This window comes from Heteronotia binoei, chromosome 10, assembly GCF_032191835.1.
Source record: "Heteronotia binoei isolate CCM8104 ecotype False Entrance Well chromosome 10, APGP_CSIRO_Hbin_v1, whole genome shotgun sequence".
NCBI classification, from domain to species: Eukaryota; Metazoa; Chordata; class Lepidosauria; order Squamata; family Gekkonidae; genus Heteronotia; species Heteronotia binoei.
In genome coordinates, this window is record NC_083232.1 from 66,043,033 (window position 1) to 66,061,092 (window position 18,060).

General features: G+C 45.5%; 1 protein-coding gene across 1 annotated transcript in view; it reads left to right on the forward strand.

Annotated features, from left to right (window-relative positions):
• The window catches only part of ZCWPW2 (zinc finger CW-type and PWWP domain containing 2), a 48,927-nt gene that overhangs the window by 11,236 nt on the left and 19,631 nt on the right, over positions 1–18,060 (forward strand). The window contains exons 3-5 of the mRNA XM_060248823.1: positions 10,770–10,884; positions 13,599–13,651; positions 16,339–16,400. Of these exons, the coding sequence (XP_060104806.1) occupies positions 10,770–10,884; positions 13,599–13,651; positions 16,339–16,400 (230 nt within the window). The remainder of the gene's footprint in view (positions 1–10,769; positions 10,885–13,598; positions 13,652–16,338; positions 16,401–18,060) is intronic.

The window sequence follows — 18,060 nt, forward strand, 5'->3', positions numbered from 1 at the left end:
GCACTTTTGGCTCAGAGAACTAGCAACTCTGTGGGTGTCAGATGGAGGAAATGATTCCATGCTTTTTTTACATGTCTTAGCATTGCACAGACATACCAGTGTAAGGAAGGATCAACAGGGCCTTTGGCAATTGTCAACACAGCATGCAGGCACTAAACTACTTTTTCTCCATTTTGTGTGCTTCCCAGAAGAAAGAATAGCACACAGGTAAAAACTCCTTGTTATCCACAGTGACCTTAATACCTGGACTATATAAACAATTTGTTTTCCCAACTCCATATCTTTCTGCATGGAAACCCCCCCAAAACTGATTGATAACACAAACTGAACTAAACATAGACCAGGATGCAATAAATAGTTTTGTTGACAAGATGATGATAAAAAGAGAGAAAATATTCATCGCTTCTAATCAGTTCTCTTTATTATCAAGAAGAATGCAACTTACTATTTCTGCATAAATAGGGATAGGATGCTGAATTCAGTTACTGGTGCCTAGCAACAAGCTAAAGGCATTTCTTTTAGACAGGAATAATTCTACGACATTAAGGTAATGCTCTAAACTTTCATTATATATCCTTTGCTATTGCACTGAGGCTGCAGTCCTCTATAACCCTACTGGGGAGAAAGTCCCATTGATCCACTCAGTGGGATTTCTTTCTGGATAAACATGCTAGGATTAATTAGGTTGTGAGTAATTAAGAATATGAACCTTTCATCTTAGCCCCAAAAGAATTCTAATTGGTTTTTCATCATAGCAAAGGCACAAATTTGACTTCAGTTTAAGTAAATGTAAATATTAACATACAGCATTTACTAAGGTGTATTATGCCCTTTGATCTGGCAAGCACTGGTTGATATACTTCATTTTAAAAATATACTTTTACAATCTTGCAGTAGGAATGTACATTTGGATATTAACTAACCAAAGGATTAAGTGTAATTTTTGTTTTTATTAATATTGTTATTTTAAAAAATGGTTTCCTATAAATAATGACTGATCTCACACACCATATAATGCACTTTCAATGCACTTTTCAACTGGATTTTGCCAGTTCACACAGCAAATCCAGTTGGAAAGTGGATTGAAAGTGCATTATTTAGTGTGTGCGATTTCAGCCAATGTTCTGTGATATTCTGGAGTCTTTGGAGGTCTCCATTTCTCTGGTGCTTGGTTGACTGGTTTAAGGGAGGGGAGAGGCAGAGGAAAAGCACAAGAATATTAACCAATAGGATTGCGCATATATTGACTCCCAAGATAGTTGCACTCAGGGTTTTGTTGTTGTTTGAGCTGGAGCACGTTGGAGCACTGCTCTGGCTGGGTTGGCCAGGGCTCTGGAAGAAGAAGGCAGCCATGTGCTCCCAGGCCACACTTTATGCCCCCCCCCCAAAAGAGGCTGTGCAGGGTTGTATTATTTATTTATTTATTTATTTACGTTATATTTATATCCCACCCATTCTATGCAGACTCAAGGAGGCTAACAGCATAAAATAAACAATAAGCAATAGTAAAACAAAATAATTGCAATGATGCTACTTCAGGCGGATCATGTAATATTTTTCTTTCTCAGCACATATAGATCCCAGGCAGTTAGTACTAAAGTGCAATAGATCCAGATGTGGTGGCAGCCCTTTCCCATTAGATGTTATATGTCATCTGAAACAGTTCAGTCTTGGAGGCCCTGCAGAATTGCGATAAGTCCCGCAGGGCCCTGATGGCTTCTGGGAGGGTGTTCCAAAGTATTGGGGCAGCAAATTAGAAGGCTCTTGCTCTGGTGGAATTAAGCCTAGCCTCTTTTAGCCAGGGATAGCAAAAAGATTTTGAGATCTTAATCGCAGTGCTCTCTGGGGAACATGTGGGGCAAGACGGTCCCGCAGATAGGTAGTATTCTCAGTTTGATCAGTTACTATGCTGCCATTTTGTGTGTGTGTGAATCCAGGCAGGATTTTCAGTCCCTGGTGGAGTGGAGAGGGCTCTCCTTTGCTGTTCAGCCCAGCTCTGGCTTGCTCCAATGCCCATTTGCAGCAGCAAGTGTACACATGCCACCATGAGCAGCCACAGCAGTGCTCCGCTACTCCTGATGAGCTGGCCCAGGGTGCTGGGGGGACCCAGGAGTGAGTACGCCTTCCCACCATTGCCACCCAGGGCTCAGCAGCAGCTCCAGAGTGGTGGTGACTTGTGGGGCTGGGTAGGAAGGAAGCACACCACAATGCCTGTTGCATGCCGGCTTGGGCAGGCTCTGGCCGCAGCTTGCCCTGCTGCTGCTTGGTCCCAGGGGGAGGCTAGCCATGGGCCACAGCTGTGCCAGATGAGTCTGCTGCATGGCAGGGGACAGAGGGCGGCTGAGGGGAAAGGGCTTTATGCTGCTGCTCCAGCTCAGAAGGCCAGGTGTTCTGCCAGTGCAATTTGGAACATTGTGTGGAAAGTTGCAGTTTGAGCATCTCTTTGCCTGTCACCTCCCCACCAAGGAAAAGTGCCATCTGAGCTGCTGCAAAGGGAGTTCCTCCCTCTTGGGGGAGGGAGTTCCTTCCTGGCAAGGGCTTAGGCAGGGGGCAGCCAACTTGCAAGAGCAGCAGGAAGAGGGTTGCATAGTGTGGAAAGAGGGGAGAGGAATCCACAGCCCCCCTCTCCCAGAACAGTGCAGCTGATTTAGTGGCAGGTCACCCTTACGTGCGTGTAAGCTGCCAGAGCTGCTGGCATATATGTCTTTGTAGCAATGGCTTCACTCCCCCACTCCTGGGCATGATGTCTTTTTCAAGAAAAAACATTTAAATGGCATTTCCCTGTCAATAGAACTTCTTTGGAGTTGGGGTGTAAGTTGCAGATCTTCTTCGTGGTCTCTGTGCAGTCCCACACATGGGTCTTGCCGCAGGCAACGGATCCATACCTCGGAGCTCCAATAGCTCGCCTATGGTGCTTTTTGGCGCGCTTCCCTCCCGCTCTGGGGAGCAGGCACCGACTGCGCATGCCTGGAGTGGGGGGGGAGCGCCCATTCCACTCAGTTTCTTCCCTACCGCCGCCCGGACAACACCAACTCGCTGCGTTTCCTCCTTAGCTCGTTCTCCTCTTCGTTCTTCTCTTCGTCTGGTATCGTATTCCTTGCCTATTTCCTCATATTTCTTCATGATTCTCACTATCTTTCGTCCCTAAATTTTTTTTTAAAAAAAAGTCCGTTTCTGCGCTTTCTTTCTCCTTTTTTCTTTCCCTCCCTCCCCTCCCCTGTCTGGAGCGCATGGAAGGGAAAGTTACGTTTAAAAAGTGCAGGCGCTGTGGAGCTAAAATCCCCACCTTTGACGGCCACAGTTACTGCTTATTCTGCCTTGGGGAAGCCCATCGAGTGGACTCCTGTCCACACTGTGCTAATTTTGGCAAGCAGGCCCGTAAGAACCGCGCAGCAAGGCTCCAGAGCTTTCTTCTTGAACGGTCCCTGAGGGCTATGCCCACGTCTGGCTCGCCGCCTCCCCCACTACGAGCGGGAGATTCGGCTTCTTCGGACGCGCTTCTATCGCAAAAGCAGAAGCTGCACAAGTCCGGAAAGAAACCCTCGAAGCACGCCGATACCGGCCATAAGGCTTCTAAAAAATCGCGTCATTCCGACACCACGGATTCGGCGCCGAAAAAACCTCGTCATTCCGAATCGGCTGATTCGGCTCCGAGAAAGCCACACGAGTCGCACTCGGCTCCCAAAGCACCTCGGGACTCGGCCTCAACTTCGGCAACAATGGATCCCAACGCGATCTCGTCAGCCCAGCTTTTACTTCCGCCAGAACTGTCGGCGCCGCCCGATGTAATCACTGACATGCCGCAGTTAACGCCCCATGCATCTACGGCTGTGGAAGTAATTCCGATCCAATCTCGCTCACCTTCGGTACATAGCGTGGTCCCCTCCGAGTTTCTTGAGCCCGACCTATCTACCGACCCTACTCAAGTATACTTAAAGTCATCTCTTCGACTTGGGTCCTTCTGAGATGTCGCGGTCTCTCCCTTGTTCAGGGAGTCAGCAACTCAGGTTTCTACACACCGAGTCCGCTCTCGTTCACCAACAAACCAGCCCTCCGCTCGTCGGATCCGATCCCGTTCGCCAACACATCTTTCTTCTCTTCGAGCCCGCTCTCGCTCCCCACGCAGGCGCCGCGAATCCGGCTCATCTACCTACTATGAACACCAGGATTACCATGCACATACCCGTTACGACTACTCACCCTTTTCTCGATCTCCTTCACTGAGAAGCCGACCTTACCATCGCCTCTCCCGTTCCCCCTTGGATGAGGGAACACACTGCTCCCGGTACCAGGAATCAGCTCCTTATTTGGGCCGTGAGGTTCTTACCCCTCGAATCCACTATGAAGATTCTCCTCGACCCCGCGGCTACGATAGACTCCGAGAGCCCACTCGGTTTCGAGACGAATATTTTCCATCTCGGCACATGGAATCGTTTCGAGTCCATGAACGTCCACGGTATCGGGATGTGGAAGAACCCCGCACTCCACGGTATCGGGATGTAGAAGAACCCCGCACTGCCTCCGTGACGGTTTCGACTGCCCCTCCAGTCATTGTTACTCCACCTCGACCATCCAAGGATGCTCAGACCTCCAAGCCTCAGACTTCCACTTCGGATCTGATCGTATCACCTCATTCTCCTTCTAGAGATGACTCCCACTCCGACAGAGAAACCTCAGCATCGTCGGATTCGGAGGACCACCCTGCCTCTGTAGCTTCAGAATCTACGCCACAGCTCCGCCTTTCACCTGCGGATGCTTCTAAGGCCTACTTAAATCTCATTACCACTATGGCTGAGACTTTAAAGATTGCTTTACCTTCGGACTCCCCCAAGGTGTCGGACATTGTACATGACCTAGTGCAGGCTGACTTCCCGCCAGGGTCACTTCTACCAATGCTGCCTGTGCATCTTGAGGGCTTGTGAAAGGCATGGGACAAGCCTGCCTCAGTCCCACCAACTTCTAAACGGTTCGACTCTCTCTATAGAGTCCATGCTCCTGATGCTAAATTTCTGGCCTCGCACCCGGCACCTAACTCCATAATAGTGCACTCCGCCACTAAGGCCAAGCCATCCAGACACCCCACACCACCGGATCGAGAGGGTAGAAAACTTGACACCCTGGCAAGGAAGATATTTAATTTAGCCTCTACCAATTCTAAACTCAATAACTATTTAGCCTACTTCTCTGCTTACATTTTCAACCTGGCGAACCAGTTTACGCCCCTCATCCCCTCCCTCCCAGAGACTTCCCAGAGAACGGCTTCCAACTTAGTATCCGAATTGTCCAGAGTGTCCAAACAGCAGATAAACTCAATACGCCATGCTGTTTCATGCTCATCGAGAGTCTTTGCTTCCTCCGTTGCTCTTTGCCGTCATGCCTGGCTAAGATCTACCAACTTGCAGCCAGATATCAAACAAAAAATTGAAGACCTCCCTTTCGACAGCCTAGGCCTCTTCCATGCATCCACGGACGAAGTACTGACCTCTGTTGATGATGGCCGCAAGCGTGCCAAACGCCTGGGAGTTTCCCAACCTTTCTCCCAACAATTTAATCGGGGAAAACCCTGGAGACCATCATTCCAGAAACGCCAGCGGTCACTTAAACAGAATGATTACTGGAAGAGGAAGAGCATACAACAAAAGCCGCAGTTCCATCAGAGGCCTCGGTCTCAACAGACCAAGAAAGCTTCCCTTCCTGCTAAACAGTCTGACTTTCTTCAGACTCCACCTCCACCTGCTTATCACACACGGCTTTCCCCCTTCCTTCCGGCCTGGAACTCAATCACAACCGACTCCTGGGTGCTAACCATCGTGCGTCTAGGTTACGCAATTGAGTTCATTTCACCACCTCACCACCACTACTTCACAGTTACCCCCCCATCTCCTCACCTCCATCAGGAAATTCTGGACTTGCTCCAGAAAAATGCCATAGAACCTGTTCCTCCTCAACATCGAGGGACTGGCTTCTACTTGAGATACTTCCTGGTCCCCAAGAGGGATGGAGGCAAGTGTCCTATTCTAGATCTTCGGAAGCTGAACAAACATATCGAATACAGGAAATTCAGAATGATATCTCTGCAATCCATCCTGCCTCTGATCCCCAAGAATTCTTAGATGGCTTCCCTAGATCTTCAGGACGCTTACTTCCATGTGACAATCCGACCTCAACATCGGAAGTATCTTCGATTCGCCATGGGCCACTATCATTTCCAATACATATCCCTGCTTTTCGGACTCTCCACTGCACCCAGGGTGTTCACCAAGTGCATGGCAGTGGTGGCAGCTGCTCTCCGCATCCGGAACATCCCTGTCTTCCCATATATCGACGACTGGCTCCTCATTGCACCAACTCAACACCAACTGGAGACGAATCTCCATACAGCTCTTTCCCTCCTCAATTCTCTGAATCCCACCAAATCACACCTCACACCAACCCAGGACCTGCAATTCATAGGGGCCCGTCTGTGCACCTCTCTTCATCGTGCCTTCCTCCCGGAGGAACGAGCGTTGACCATCATTGCTCTTGCAAAATCAGTTCAGCGAGAACCGCTTCAATCTGCCTTCACCATCCAATGTCTTCTGGGCCTGATGGCAGCCACTACATCAGTTCTCCGCTTTGCCAGGCTCCGGATGAGACAACTGCAGCTCTGGTTTGTGCATGCCTACCATCCTCACGTGCAACCGCAGAGTACTTTGCTCACCGTTCCCCAGAGAGCCCTTCTTTCTCTCACCTGGTGGACTGTACCCAACAACCTCCTCTCCGGCATGCCGTTTCTTCCGACTCCTCCAACGGCTATTGTGACCTCAGACGCCTCCAAGTGGGGATGGGGAGCCCACTTAGAGGACAAGACTGTCAGAGGGCTTTGGACTCCCTCCGAAAGGGCCATGCACATAAACTGCTTAGAACTGATTGCTGTGCACAGAGCCCTCCATTCGTTCCTCCCACTGATCAGGGGCCGGCACGTTCAGATCTCCACGGACAATATGGCGACAGTATTCTACATAAACAAACAGGGAGGCACCAGATCCCTCCGGTTGTGCCGTATAGCCATACTGCTTTGGGAATGGTGTGTCAAGCACAACATCTATTTGACTGCCATCCACCTCCCAGGTGTGGAGAATGTACTGGCCGACTCTCTCAGCAGGGTTCGGATAGACGACCACAAATGGTCCATCAATCAGGTCTACCTTCGTCGCATCTTTCGGTGCTTCGGAACACCCACGGTGGACGTCTTTGCCTCCAGGGACAATGCGAAATGCCCTCGATTCTATACCAGAAGAGGCAACGACGCCTTTCTGCACGTTTGGAGAGGCCCTCTACATTACCTATTCCCTCCAACCCCCCTCTTAACACGGGTGCTGTTGAAGATTGCACGAGACGGCACGGACTGTATTCTCATTGCTTCATAGTGGCCACAGCAACCGTGGTTCACGAGGCTCCTGCAGATGTCCTGCCACACCTACCGCCGCCTTCCTCTTGTGGGCAATCTTTTGTCTCAAGACAATGGCCAGGTGCTGCATCACAACCCACAGGTTCTGGCCCTGACAGCGTGGAGAATCCGTCCTCCTTCCTCTCCACAGAAGTAGCTAACATAATTCTTAACGCAAGAAAGCCTTCCACTAGACTTTCTTACCAACGTAAGTGGAAACGCTTCTGTTCGTTCGCAGCATCCAAACATTTGCAAGCAGAATCAGCACCCCTGAATCTGGTTCTTGATTATCCACTGTCCCTACAGAGATCAGGACTCTGCTATTCCTCGTTGAAAGTTCACCTTTCTGCCATTTCTGCGTTCCATGACCCTGTTGATGGCAAAACGGTTTTTTCTCATAGGTTGTCCAAATCCTTTCTCAAGGGCATGTTGCACCTGCATCCACCCATTAAACCCTTTGTCCCAGCTTGGAGTCTATCCCTAGTCCTTTCTTGTCTAATGAAAACTCCCTTTGAACCCATGGCTACCATAGATCTCAACCTTCTGTCATGGAAGACGGCATTGTTAGTTGCCTTTACTTCAGGGAAACGCGCAAGTGACTTATGTGCCTTCCGCCATGATTCTCCCTACACAATTTTCCACAAGGATAAGGTGGTTCTGCGACCGGACCCTGCATTCCTTCCTAAAGTTGTTTCCCAGTTCCACCTATCGACATCAACTTCTTTACCAACGTTTTTCTCCAACCCAACCGACCCAGGACAAAGAGCCCTGCATTCCCTAGATGTCAGAAGGGCTCTGTCCTTCTACCTTGCTCGTACACAACCTTTCCATAAGGACCCTAATCTGTTTGTGGCCTACGGTAAACCTCACAGAGGACACAAAATTTCTACCCAGAGACTATCTAAATGGGTAGTTAGTGCCATCAGGTTGTGTTACGAACTGGCTAAGCAGCCCCTACCCGAAGGCCTTAAGGCTCACTCTACCAGAGCGGTCTCGACGTCTTCGGCTTTCCTACAGGGCGTCTCCTTAGAGGACGTCTGTGCTGCTGCATCTTGGTCCTCACCATCCACGTTCGTCTCCCATTATGCCTTAGACGTTCGTGCGAGACGAGACGCCTCCTTCGGCCAAGCGGTCCTCAGATCCATCTTCCATTGAAGCCATGGGTGAGTGCATCCGCTTCCATCTATAACCTATAGGGTGTGATGTGATTTGATTATGTGACTAACTCTTTTCTTTTACCAGCACCCTCCTCCAGGACATTCAGCTGGCTAGTCACCCATGTGTGGGACTGCACAGAGACCACGAAGAAGATAAACAGGTTGCTTACCTGTAACTGATGATCTTCGAGTGGTCATCTGTGCAGTCACACACGCCCACCCAGCCTTCCCCGCTGCTGGCCTACTGTGATTGTTATTTAACTTTGTATAGTGTCAGTGGCGGCTGGAAGAAACTGAGTGGAATGGGCGCTCCCCCCCCGCTCCAGGCATGCGCAGTCGGTGCCTGCTCCCCAGAGCAGGAGGGAAGCATGCCAAAAAGCACCATAGGTGAGCTATTGGAGCTCCGAGGTATGGATCCGTTGCCTGCGGCAAGACCCATGTGTGTGACTACACAGATGACCACTCGAAGATCATCAGTTACAGGTAAGCAACCTGTTTGTGTTCTATTTGGTAACAAATATGTACTGGTTGTGTTGAAAGTTCAAGCAATTGTGTTGTAGAATGAAACTGACTACACAGGAGTATTTGCTGTAGTTTGAAGAGGGAGTGTGTCGTGGAGCAGCGGATCAATCTCTGTGTAGTCTTTGAACGCCTTATAAAAGATAACAAATTTGGGATTCTTTTCCATGCATTGTTTAGGTATGGTTTATACTGAGTTTTTGTTCCCTGAGCGTATGGATGTTACTGAAAATAAAGGGGAAGGTGGTTAATTTGTTTGATACGTAGCAACATATTTAAGAGTCTTTTGGTTTGAATACTGACTCAACGCATAAAATTTCATGCTTCTGGTATTAAAATTCTTCAGTGTTTTCAGTGAGGGCCTCTTCAGAAAGTTTAAGACCTTGGTGGTGACTTCAAACCAAGCAACATTAGCTGTAGTTTAATACTTGGTACTACATATCGCCTTAAAGTCAACAGATCTTATTATATTATATGTCCCCACCCATAGAAGAGAGATGGGTGGCAACTAGGGTCAGGGCTTTGTTAATAGAAATGCTTTCCCCCTGCAGGTTCTCCCGTCACCTCTTTCAGCCTTCAGATGACAGGTCGAAATATTTTTATTTACCTAGGCTTAATTTCTCCCATATTTTAGCTGGCCATTTCAACATTTTTTTTGTGTGGCTTGTAGACTTTTATCTTCTTTGCTTAGTATGATAACCTGGATAGTGCTTTTGTGTTTTAAAACATTGTTTATATTTTGGTGCTGTTACTGTTGTGAGACATGTCAAGCAGTTTTTCTTTTCTGAAGAGGCAGCATATAAATGTCCTCAAATATAATGTGTCACCGACTTACGCAAATATTTATCTATTTTCCACCTTGGTCCTCAATGGGGACCCCAAGCTGCATGTGGGTTATTTGTTTAAAACATTTCTGTGCCACCTTTCTATCCCATTAGGGTCCCCAAGGTGGTGAACATCAAACATTTCAGCACAGAAAATATTTAAAACAAAGCATATATAGAATACTTCAATCAAAACACATAAACATAACACCAAAAAACCCCCCACAAAAAACCCCAAGAGGAGCCAGTAGCAGTAATTGGTGGGTATGCCAAACAGAACAATAAAGTCATAACCCACTACAGAGGAAAACAATAGAGGGAGACAGACAAAGATTGAGAGAGAATAATTGTACCAAGGCTACCCAACAAACTTACATAGCAGAGTGGGGAGTTGAACCTGGATCTCCCAGATTGTAGTTGTATGAGGCTTTGGTAGCTGTTTAGGATTACTTCATAAAATTCATAAGGTTCAAAGAGATCTACTTGCAAATTGCTACCAACATTCCTCATCTTGGTTCAGCCCAAAATATTTTGGCGTCTGAACCCCTTCCCCCCCAAATAATAAAAAAGTTCTATTTGTTATCCTTTAATGATATATCGTTGCCAGATGAAGTGTTTACATGGCTTTCTTTTGTGACAGGAAACAGGTACAAATGTCTAACTATTAATCATGGACAAACTGTTTTTAGATTCAGTAATCATGCAATTGCATGGTAAACAATACCCCAAATTACAAATATATTGATTTTGTTTCATTTTTGCACATTTTAAAACTAATACAAAATTTCAGGGGAAAGGTGCCAGTACTATGGTCACTAACACAACTTTTTTGTTTCATAGCCTGACACATGTAAGAGGAAAAAAACTTGGTTTGAAAGTGCATTGGAAGAAGGAAACAAACTGCTTGCCTGTTCTGCTCAGGAAAGACTTGAAATGTGCTACTTATCAAAAAAGGGTATATCTGGATTTTGATTTGTCTTTATACGTTGTGTTGATTCTGAGGAGCTTTTCAGCTGGTGAAAAATGGAGGGATTCTGTCTGACCACCTGAAACAGCTATACATGGGTTCCTGGGACCTGCAGGTACAAAAGCCTTATGAGACAGGGGCTGAGATGGCGAGAGGAACTGGGTGAGATGGAATGAAAAAGCTGGTTGGATTTGTATTGTTTTACATAAAAATATTACTTCATTTATTTATCTTTAATTTTAATATTTTAGCCTTCTAGTATGTGTAGCAGAGCATTATAGTAATAAAATTATGACAAAGAACAGGAAGAAGAGATTGGATTTATACCCTGCCCTTCATTATCCGAAGGAGTCTCAGAGCAACTTACAATCTCCTTTCCCTTCCCCTCCCCACAACAGATACCCTGTGAGGTGTGGGGCTGAGAGAGCTCTCCAAGAACTGCTCTTAAGCAGAACAGCTCTGAGAGAGTTATGACTGACCTAAGGTCACTCCAGCAGTTGCATGTGGAGGAGTGGGGAATCAAACCCAGTTCTCTCTCAGATAAGAATCCAGGTATTTAACTACTACACCAACTGGTGGAAAATACTGGGTTCATAAGCACCGTGTCCTAAGCAGTGCTCTCCTAACAAAATTTTCCCAACTCCCTGCTGCAGTTCTCTGTATTTCTTATAATCCTGCTTGGGGTTGGGGTGCCAGTGGACCCCTGGAAACAGGGCCAGACCTAGACTGATTGGCACCCTAGGCAAGGCTAACTACTTGTACCCCACCTCCACTGTTCTCCTTCCCTCCCCTCCCCTCCCCTCCCCTCCCTTCACCTTCCACCCCCAACTCATTCACAACACACTCACGCCATCTCCCCCGACAATGCTGGCCTCGGCAGCTTTCAGGCCATGCTGTAGAGGAGAGATGGGCACCCATGGCTTTTCCTCCACCACAGTGGCCCTGCCTTGTGGCTCCCAGGCACTTTGGAGGAGCTGAGGATGGGGTGACGCTTTCACCCTGCAGGGCCAACTTCAGCAAGGTTTCCCTTCCACCATCCTGGGATCTCAAGACTGGGAAGTGCTGCGAGCCAGAGCCCAGAAGACAGACCGCAGTTTCAGCCTCAGCATCCTAATGTGAAAGTATCCTCCAACACCCAAGAGCTTGTGGGGAGGCGTGCTCATCTGGAGAGCAGGAGCAAGCCCCTTGCCATTGGCTGGTAGGCATGGGCACTCCTCTGGCTTCACAGCAGCTGAAGAAGGATGAGAAAGCAGTGCCCTGGAGCCTATTAGTGTGCTGGTAGCTGCCCTGGCTGCCTGGTATGCAAAAATTCACTGTCTCCTTACAACTTCCACCCCTCCCTATCAGCACAGGCATCAACCCCATGCCTCCCCTTTCCCCCAAGAGAAAGGCTCCACACATGCACACAAAATAAGAGAGTGGAGGGGCACTGCTGTCCTCCCCAGAAGTCTGGTCTGAACAGTGGTTCATCCTGTGCTAGTCTGAGCTCAGTCTTCCTGCAGGGCACATGTTCTGTCCCAGTGGGTCACTCTCCCCCCACCCCTGCTAAAGCCTAGCTCAGGGGGCAGCTGAGAAGAGACAGCTCTCTGGCTCTTCCTGAGACCATGAAGCCTTGTGCTCTATCTGAGGCTGCAGAGCCTTGTGCTGGGGCTGCTCCTGCTCTTGGCACATAAGCACATGTGTGAGCCACCTTCCCAATAGTGATGGCTGTGGCAGGCCCCTGAAGGGCACCAGGCTGCACTGCTGAGGGGGGGGGGAGGGTGCAGGGGCAGAAAGGGGCAATTCTGCACACCTGGATCACAATTGCCTAATATGCCTAGTGGAGGGTATGGCCTTCCTGGAAACAGTATGGGGTGCCTGCTGGAAGTCCACAGAAAAAGGGGGAATTGGCAGAAATGCTGCACAAAGTGAGCTTTAAGATCAAACACAAATGTCCTAAATGTTCTGAAAATACTGTAGTGTTGGACTAGGATCTGAGAGACCAAGTTCCATCCTTGCTCTGCATGGAACCTTGCTGGGTAACCTTAGGGCAGCTTAACCTAACTCACAGGGTTGTTGTGAGAATAAAACATAGAAAAAGAATGTTGTAAGACACGTTGGGTCCCCACTAGGGATAAAAGGGGGCAGAAATAAATAAAAATGATCTGGCCAGTTCACAATTGGCTAAGGATGATTTGGTTATTTAGAAGGTCCATCCTCCTTTACCACAAATAAAATCCTTACATGTTTAAGTGCTTAACAAGTAGATCCCATTAATGTCAACCTTTCATATATTTCCACAACTTTAACTTTGTATACATATTCACAAGATGCCTTTGGACCTATTTGGTCAGATTGCTCTCACAGTCTTTCATGTGTGAATTTTGGGCGTGTTTCCTGTCAATGTCTACATTCATGATGCCCAAGTCTCATTAAGGATGAAATTTGGAGGTGGTGGTACTATGGCACTGTGCAAATAACCCCACAGCAAATAAAGCTACCGAAGAAGTGTTTGCGTGAGGAAAGGAGATGGAATATAATAGAATCCTAAGTAATTAGTTATATCAGTACATGAAGGTATTATGTTATAAAATTAAGAAACCTATATCTGAATTTGGTATTGCTACTGCAACTTTATATAGTAGAGAACTGACCAACATACCAGGATTAAATGCTTTAATTTAGAAATAAGAATCACTGGTTTCATAATGCTTACTTTCTAGGCACAGTTAAGAAGCAAGAAGGTGAAACTGGTACAATACTGTGTGGCAAACCAGTAAGATATATGCTCACAATTTTATACTGTGATTTGTACTCTTACAATATATACTTTTACAATTTTATTTATATTTTGTGGAAAGTTAACAAATGACATTTTCCAAAAATGTATTTATAAAACACCTGTTTTTATCAGAAATACTCAAATACTACCTTTAGCACATTGATTCAGACTCATTGCTGATAGTATTACAGCCACAGTTTTAAAGGTTCAGCTTAACTTTTAAAAACTGTATTAATTTATATGTATTTTCAACACTGATGTTATGAAGGTGAGAAATTCAAAAGTGAGATAGTTGTCAAGCTCTTATGGGTGCCTGTAAACATTCATTCAAGACCTTTTGGCCAAGATGCTGCTTGTGGTATAGGCCTTTTTAAAAGCAGATTAACAGAGGTCGTTTTCGCACTCACCTTAATCAGCAGCGACGACCCTCTTCACCGCGCAGGATCTGCGCGGATTTCGCACTAATTGCCGCGGAGCACCCAGAAGAGCCGGAAAGTCCCGGCACTTTTGCGGCACAAACGGAAACTGGTTTTTGGCGGTTTCCGTTTGCGCCGGGACTTTCCGGCTCTTCTGGGTGCTCCGTGGCAATTAGTGCGAAATCCGCGCAGATCTTGCGCAGTGAAGAGGGTCGTCGCTGCTGATTAAGGTGAGTGTGAAAACGACCAGAGTGATCCTAAGAACAGTTTCATGGGAGTAAATTCAATTTAACAGAGCTGAGTAGACCTGTTAGGATAACTGTCACAAAGTCTGCTCTCATAGAAAGTAATCCTCAGAATTCAGCTCCTCTATTAAGTAGGGCTTATTCCCAGGAAAGAATTCTTAACACTACACTATAAATGTTGCTTTCACAGCTATATGTTTGACACAGTGCATACAGAGAAAACTAGTGATGATACAGCAATTATTATAGATTCATGAGAATACCAATAGTTTTCTTTGAAATACCAAAGTTCATTTCTGTAGCATTCATAAGACTATGGGCTCATGCAACTCTAATTAAATTTGTGACCTCCCCGAATGACACCCTCAGATGCACTTTCACAAGTAAGTTGTGATACTGCCCTCAGTTTCAAAAGATAGCTTTGTTCAATACAGATCCAAAACTCCTATCTATACACACAATTATTGAACCATTCTTTGAATTCTGATGTTGCTTTTTACTATCAAGAAGATAATGTTCTTATCTGTGTCCAGCAATACCTTAGTTGAGCAGAGGATTGAATATTCCATGCAATTACTTGTAGATATGTATTTTAAAAAACAAGCATGAAACTTCTTTTGGAATAGTATAATCTGGGTCGTCCCCCCCCCCCCCCCAGTCCATATTTTTCACATCATATTTGAAGGGTGTTCATGTATCTGAAAACATGCACAAAACATTCACTTAGGAGTTTAGGTCATTTTCGGTTTCCAAGAGCATTTTATTGTACATTTCTAGGCATGCAAACTTTACAGAAAAGACTTAAAAATTACAGAAAATACTTGGCTCATCTGGACAAACTGCTTTAATCAAAGTGCATTTTTGTGTATATATGTATGAGTTGCTCAAATATATTGGAATGGCCAAGAATTTACTTGGTTTTTCCCTCGAAGAGTAAATTCTGGACTGCAAAAAGCACATAAGATTTCTGATGTATGGTAAAATCCGCCACCACTTTGATTTCTCCCAGATCCTTGTTCACTTGATCACTGTCTTAGCAAGTCAACCTTGCTTTATCTTCTACATTCAGTTTCAGCAGCTATTTATAACATTTTGTTGTCATTTCATCAGCAACAATTGTCACATGTTTACTGGACCAGTTATGTGAACTTTTCTGAGATGTCAACAGCTTAGTTTTGTGATAAAAAGGTAAAGGTACTCCCCCGTGCAAGCACCAGTCGTTTCCAACTCTGGGGTAATGTCACATCATGACGCTTTCACAACAGACTTTTTTACAGGGTGGTTCCAGGCTGGCCTTCCCCAGTTATCTACACTCCGCCCCCCCCCATGGGTACTCATTTTACTGACTGCAGAAGGATGAAAGGCTGATTTTAAGTGAACAGTATGGGGAGAGGGGTTAAGAATCTAAATAAAGAGATAAATATAGAATTCCACTTGGGAGTGAAACAACAGAATAACTAATCACTTTACCATGGTAACTCTTCTTGACATTATGCAAATTGTTAACTAGCACATATCGCAAAGATATCTTGACCAAGATCCATGTTTTCCTGTTGTACAGTAATCTTAAGGTTTTCAAACTCTGATAAAGATCAGGGTAGCTACCATATTTTCTGCCTTGTAGACCCTCTTCACTGCTACAAGAAAGGTTTTCTATTGAGCAGTAGGAACCTTACAACCCACTGGGACTGACATCCCCTTGGTGAGTTTCTCTCCCCCAGCTTTGTTGTTTAGTAGAATTCATAATGTGAGATGAGCCATCATCATATAGTGAGTTTCTCCACCACCAGTCTTCATAATGTCAAAGGCTGCTGCTGCAGAGTGGGACAAGGGAATTCTCTGCATGATTGATCCAACACACAGTGAATCCTAATAAACAATATGGCTGGAATGTGTGGAGAGAATTAATGATACGAGAACCAATCCTTACTATGAATATGAGATCATGTGCAAAATACTGAATATTGTAATATTCCAAACATTAAAATGATGTTCATTGTTATTGTTATTTGTTTCTTAGATGAAAGCTTGGGCAGAAACTAGTTCTAAGAAAAGTGGCTCCAGAGTTGGAAGAAAGAGAAAGTAAGTTTAGTGTTAGAGAGTTAAGTAGCTGTATTTGGTAGTTTTGAAACATCTGCTAGCATTACGATTACTATGATCCCCATGATATAATAGGAAAAAAGAGTTTCCTCGCTGGAAATGGACATAAGCCTTTGCTTTTGACAGGTGCCTCCTGCAGACAAGGTATTTGTGCATGCCCCAACATCTTTCTTGAATGATGAAGCTACACTTATCTTAATTCTACTTTGAGCATACACACTTAAAGAGGCTCCTTTTCTTCACGGAGATTTCCCAGTAAGCGGTGATGCAGACTTCAATTTTTTCTTTACAACTTCCAAACAAACGTGTTCACAAGAAAATTGTTATTAGAAGGATTGTGCCATTCAGACTGGACATCTAGAGCAACTGGGCTGGTATATTGGGGCCATGCCACTAACCCCTGCAAAGACATATGTTGTGCCTATGAACAAAGCTTCACAAGGAGAAACTTGTACATGTGAAGATTGTATGCATGGACCACATGCACGAATTCTCCTTGCATTGAGAACAAGAGGGCTTTTCATGTTTGTTACCTGAGCAAGAATGAAAAGGCAGAGGAGAGTTTTCCTCAGAAATAGGTTACAAAAGCAAAATAATGTTAAATGTTTATAAGTGAGAAATGTATTGCACTTATGTTACAAAGTTAGGATCTAAGGAACAATACAAAAAGAGAAAAAAGACAATATCTGTATTTAGTGGCATGCAAGAATATGAAAAAATAAGTTGCCTGGTGATTTAAGAAAAATGAAAGTCATGTGCAGGAGCAGTGCAGTCAGCAATTCAAGTAGTAGTATATGATCTCATTCTATCTTAGCAGAAAACTTAAATTGCATCATTTACATAACCTTATCTAAGTAAAATATTTTCTTTTTTGCATTCATGGTTGCAAAGTCACCAGTAACATCATCATAATTTATCTGATTTACAAGTGCTTCCTCCAGTGAGAGCATGAACAGGTAGTTCAGATTATCCTCCCTGATCACTGACCACAATGATCTTAATTCTTAACAGCCTTAAAGCTAATAAAGTGCATTCCCCTGATGCAACAGAGCTCACTGACACTTTTCAAGCAAAGACATGTCTGGGAGAACACACAATCTAGACCTTTGCCATATATCCAGTTAAGAAGTTCAAGAGCAGGGCCCACAGAAGTGCACAGAATTGAGTCTTTCTTGAAGACAATCACCGATTTCCCACTCACCTTACACCGCTCTCACGTTGCTCTTCTCAGCAGGGCTTCCTTCCAATTTCACACTATCTGCCCTAGGGCTGCAGCTAGTGTTGGCTTTTTCGCATGGCAAACAGAAACTGGTTTCTAGAGGTTTCTGTTTGCCATGCAAAAAAGCCGCTTTTTTGTAACCTCTTGGAGGATTGGCTACATCAGGAGTGTGTGGCCTAATATGCAAAGGAATTCCTGCTAGAATTTCATCCCTGCTAGGGTTGTCAAGTCCAATTCAAGAAATATCTGGGGACTTTGGGGGTGGAGCCAGGAGACATTGGGGTGGAGCCAAAAGCAAAGGACCACATACCTTTTTAATGCCTTCCCTACATTAGAAATAATGAAAGATAAGGGCACCTTCTTTGGGGGCTCATAGAATTGAATCCCCTGGTCCAATCTTTTTGAAACTTGAAGAGCATTTTG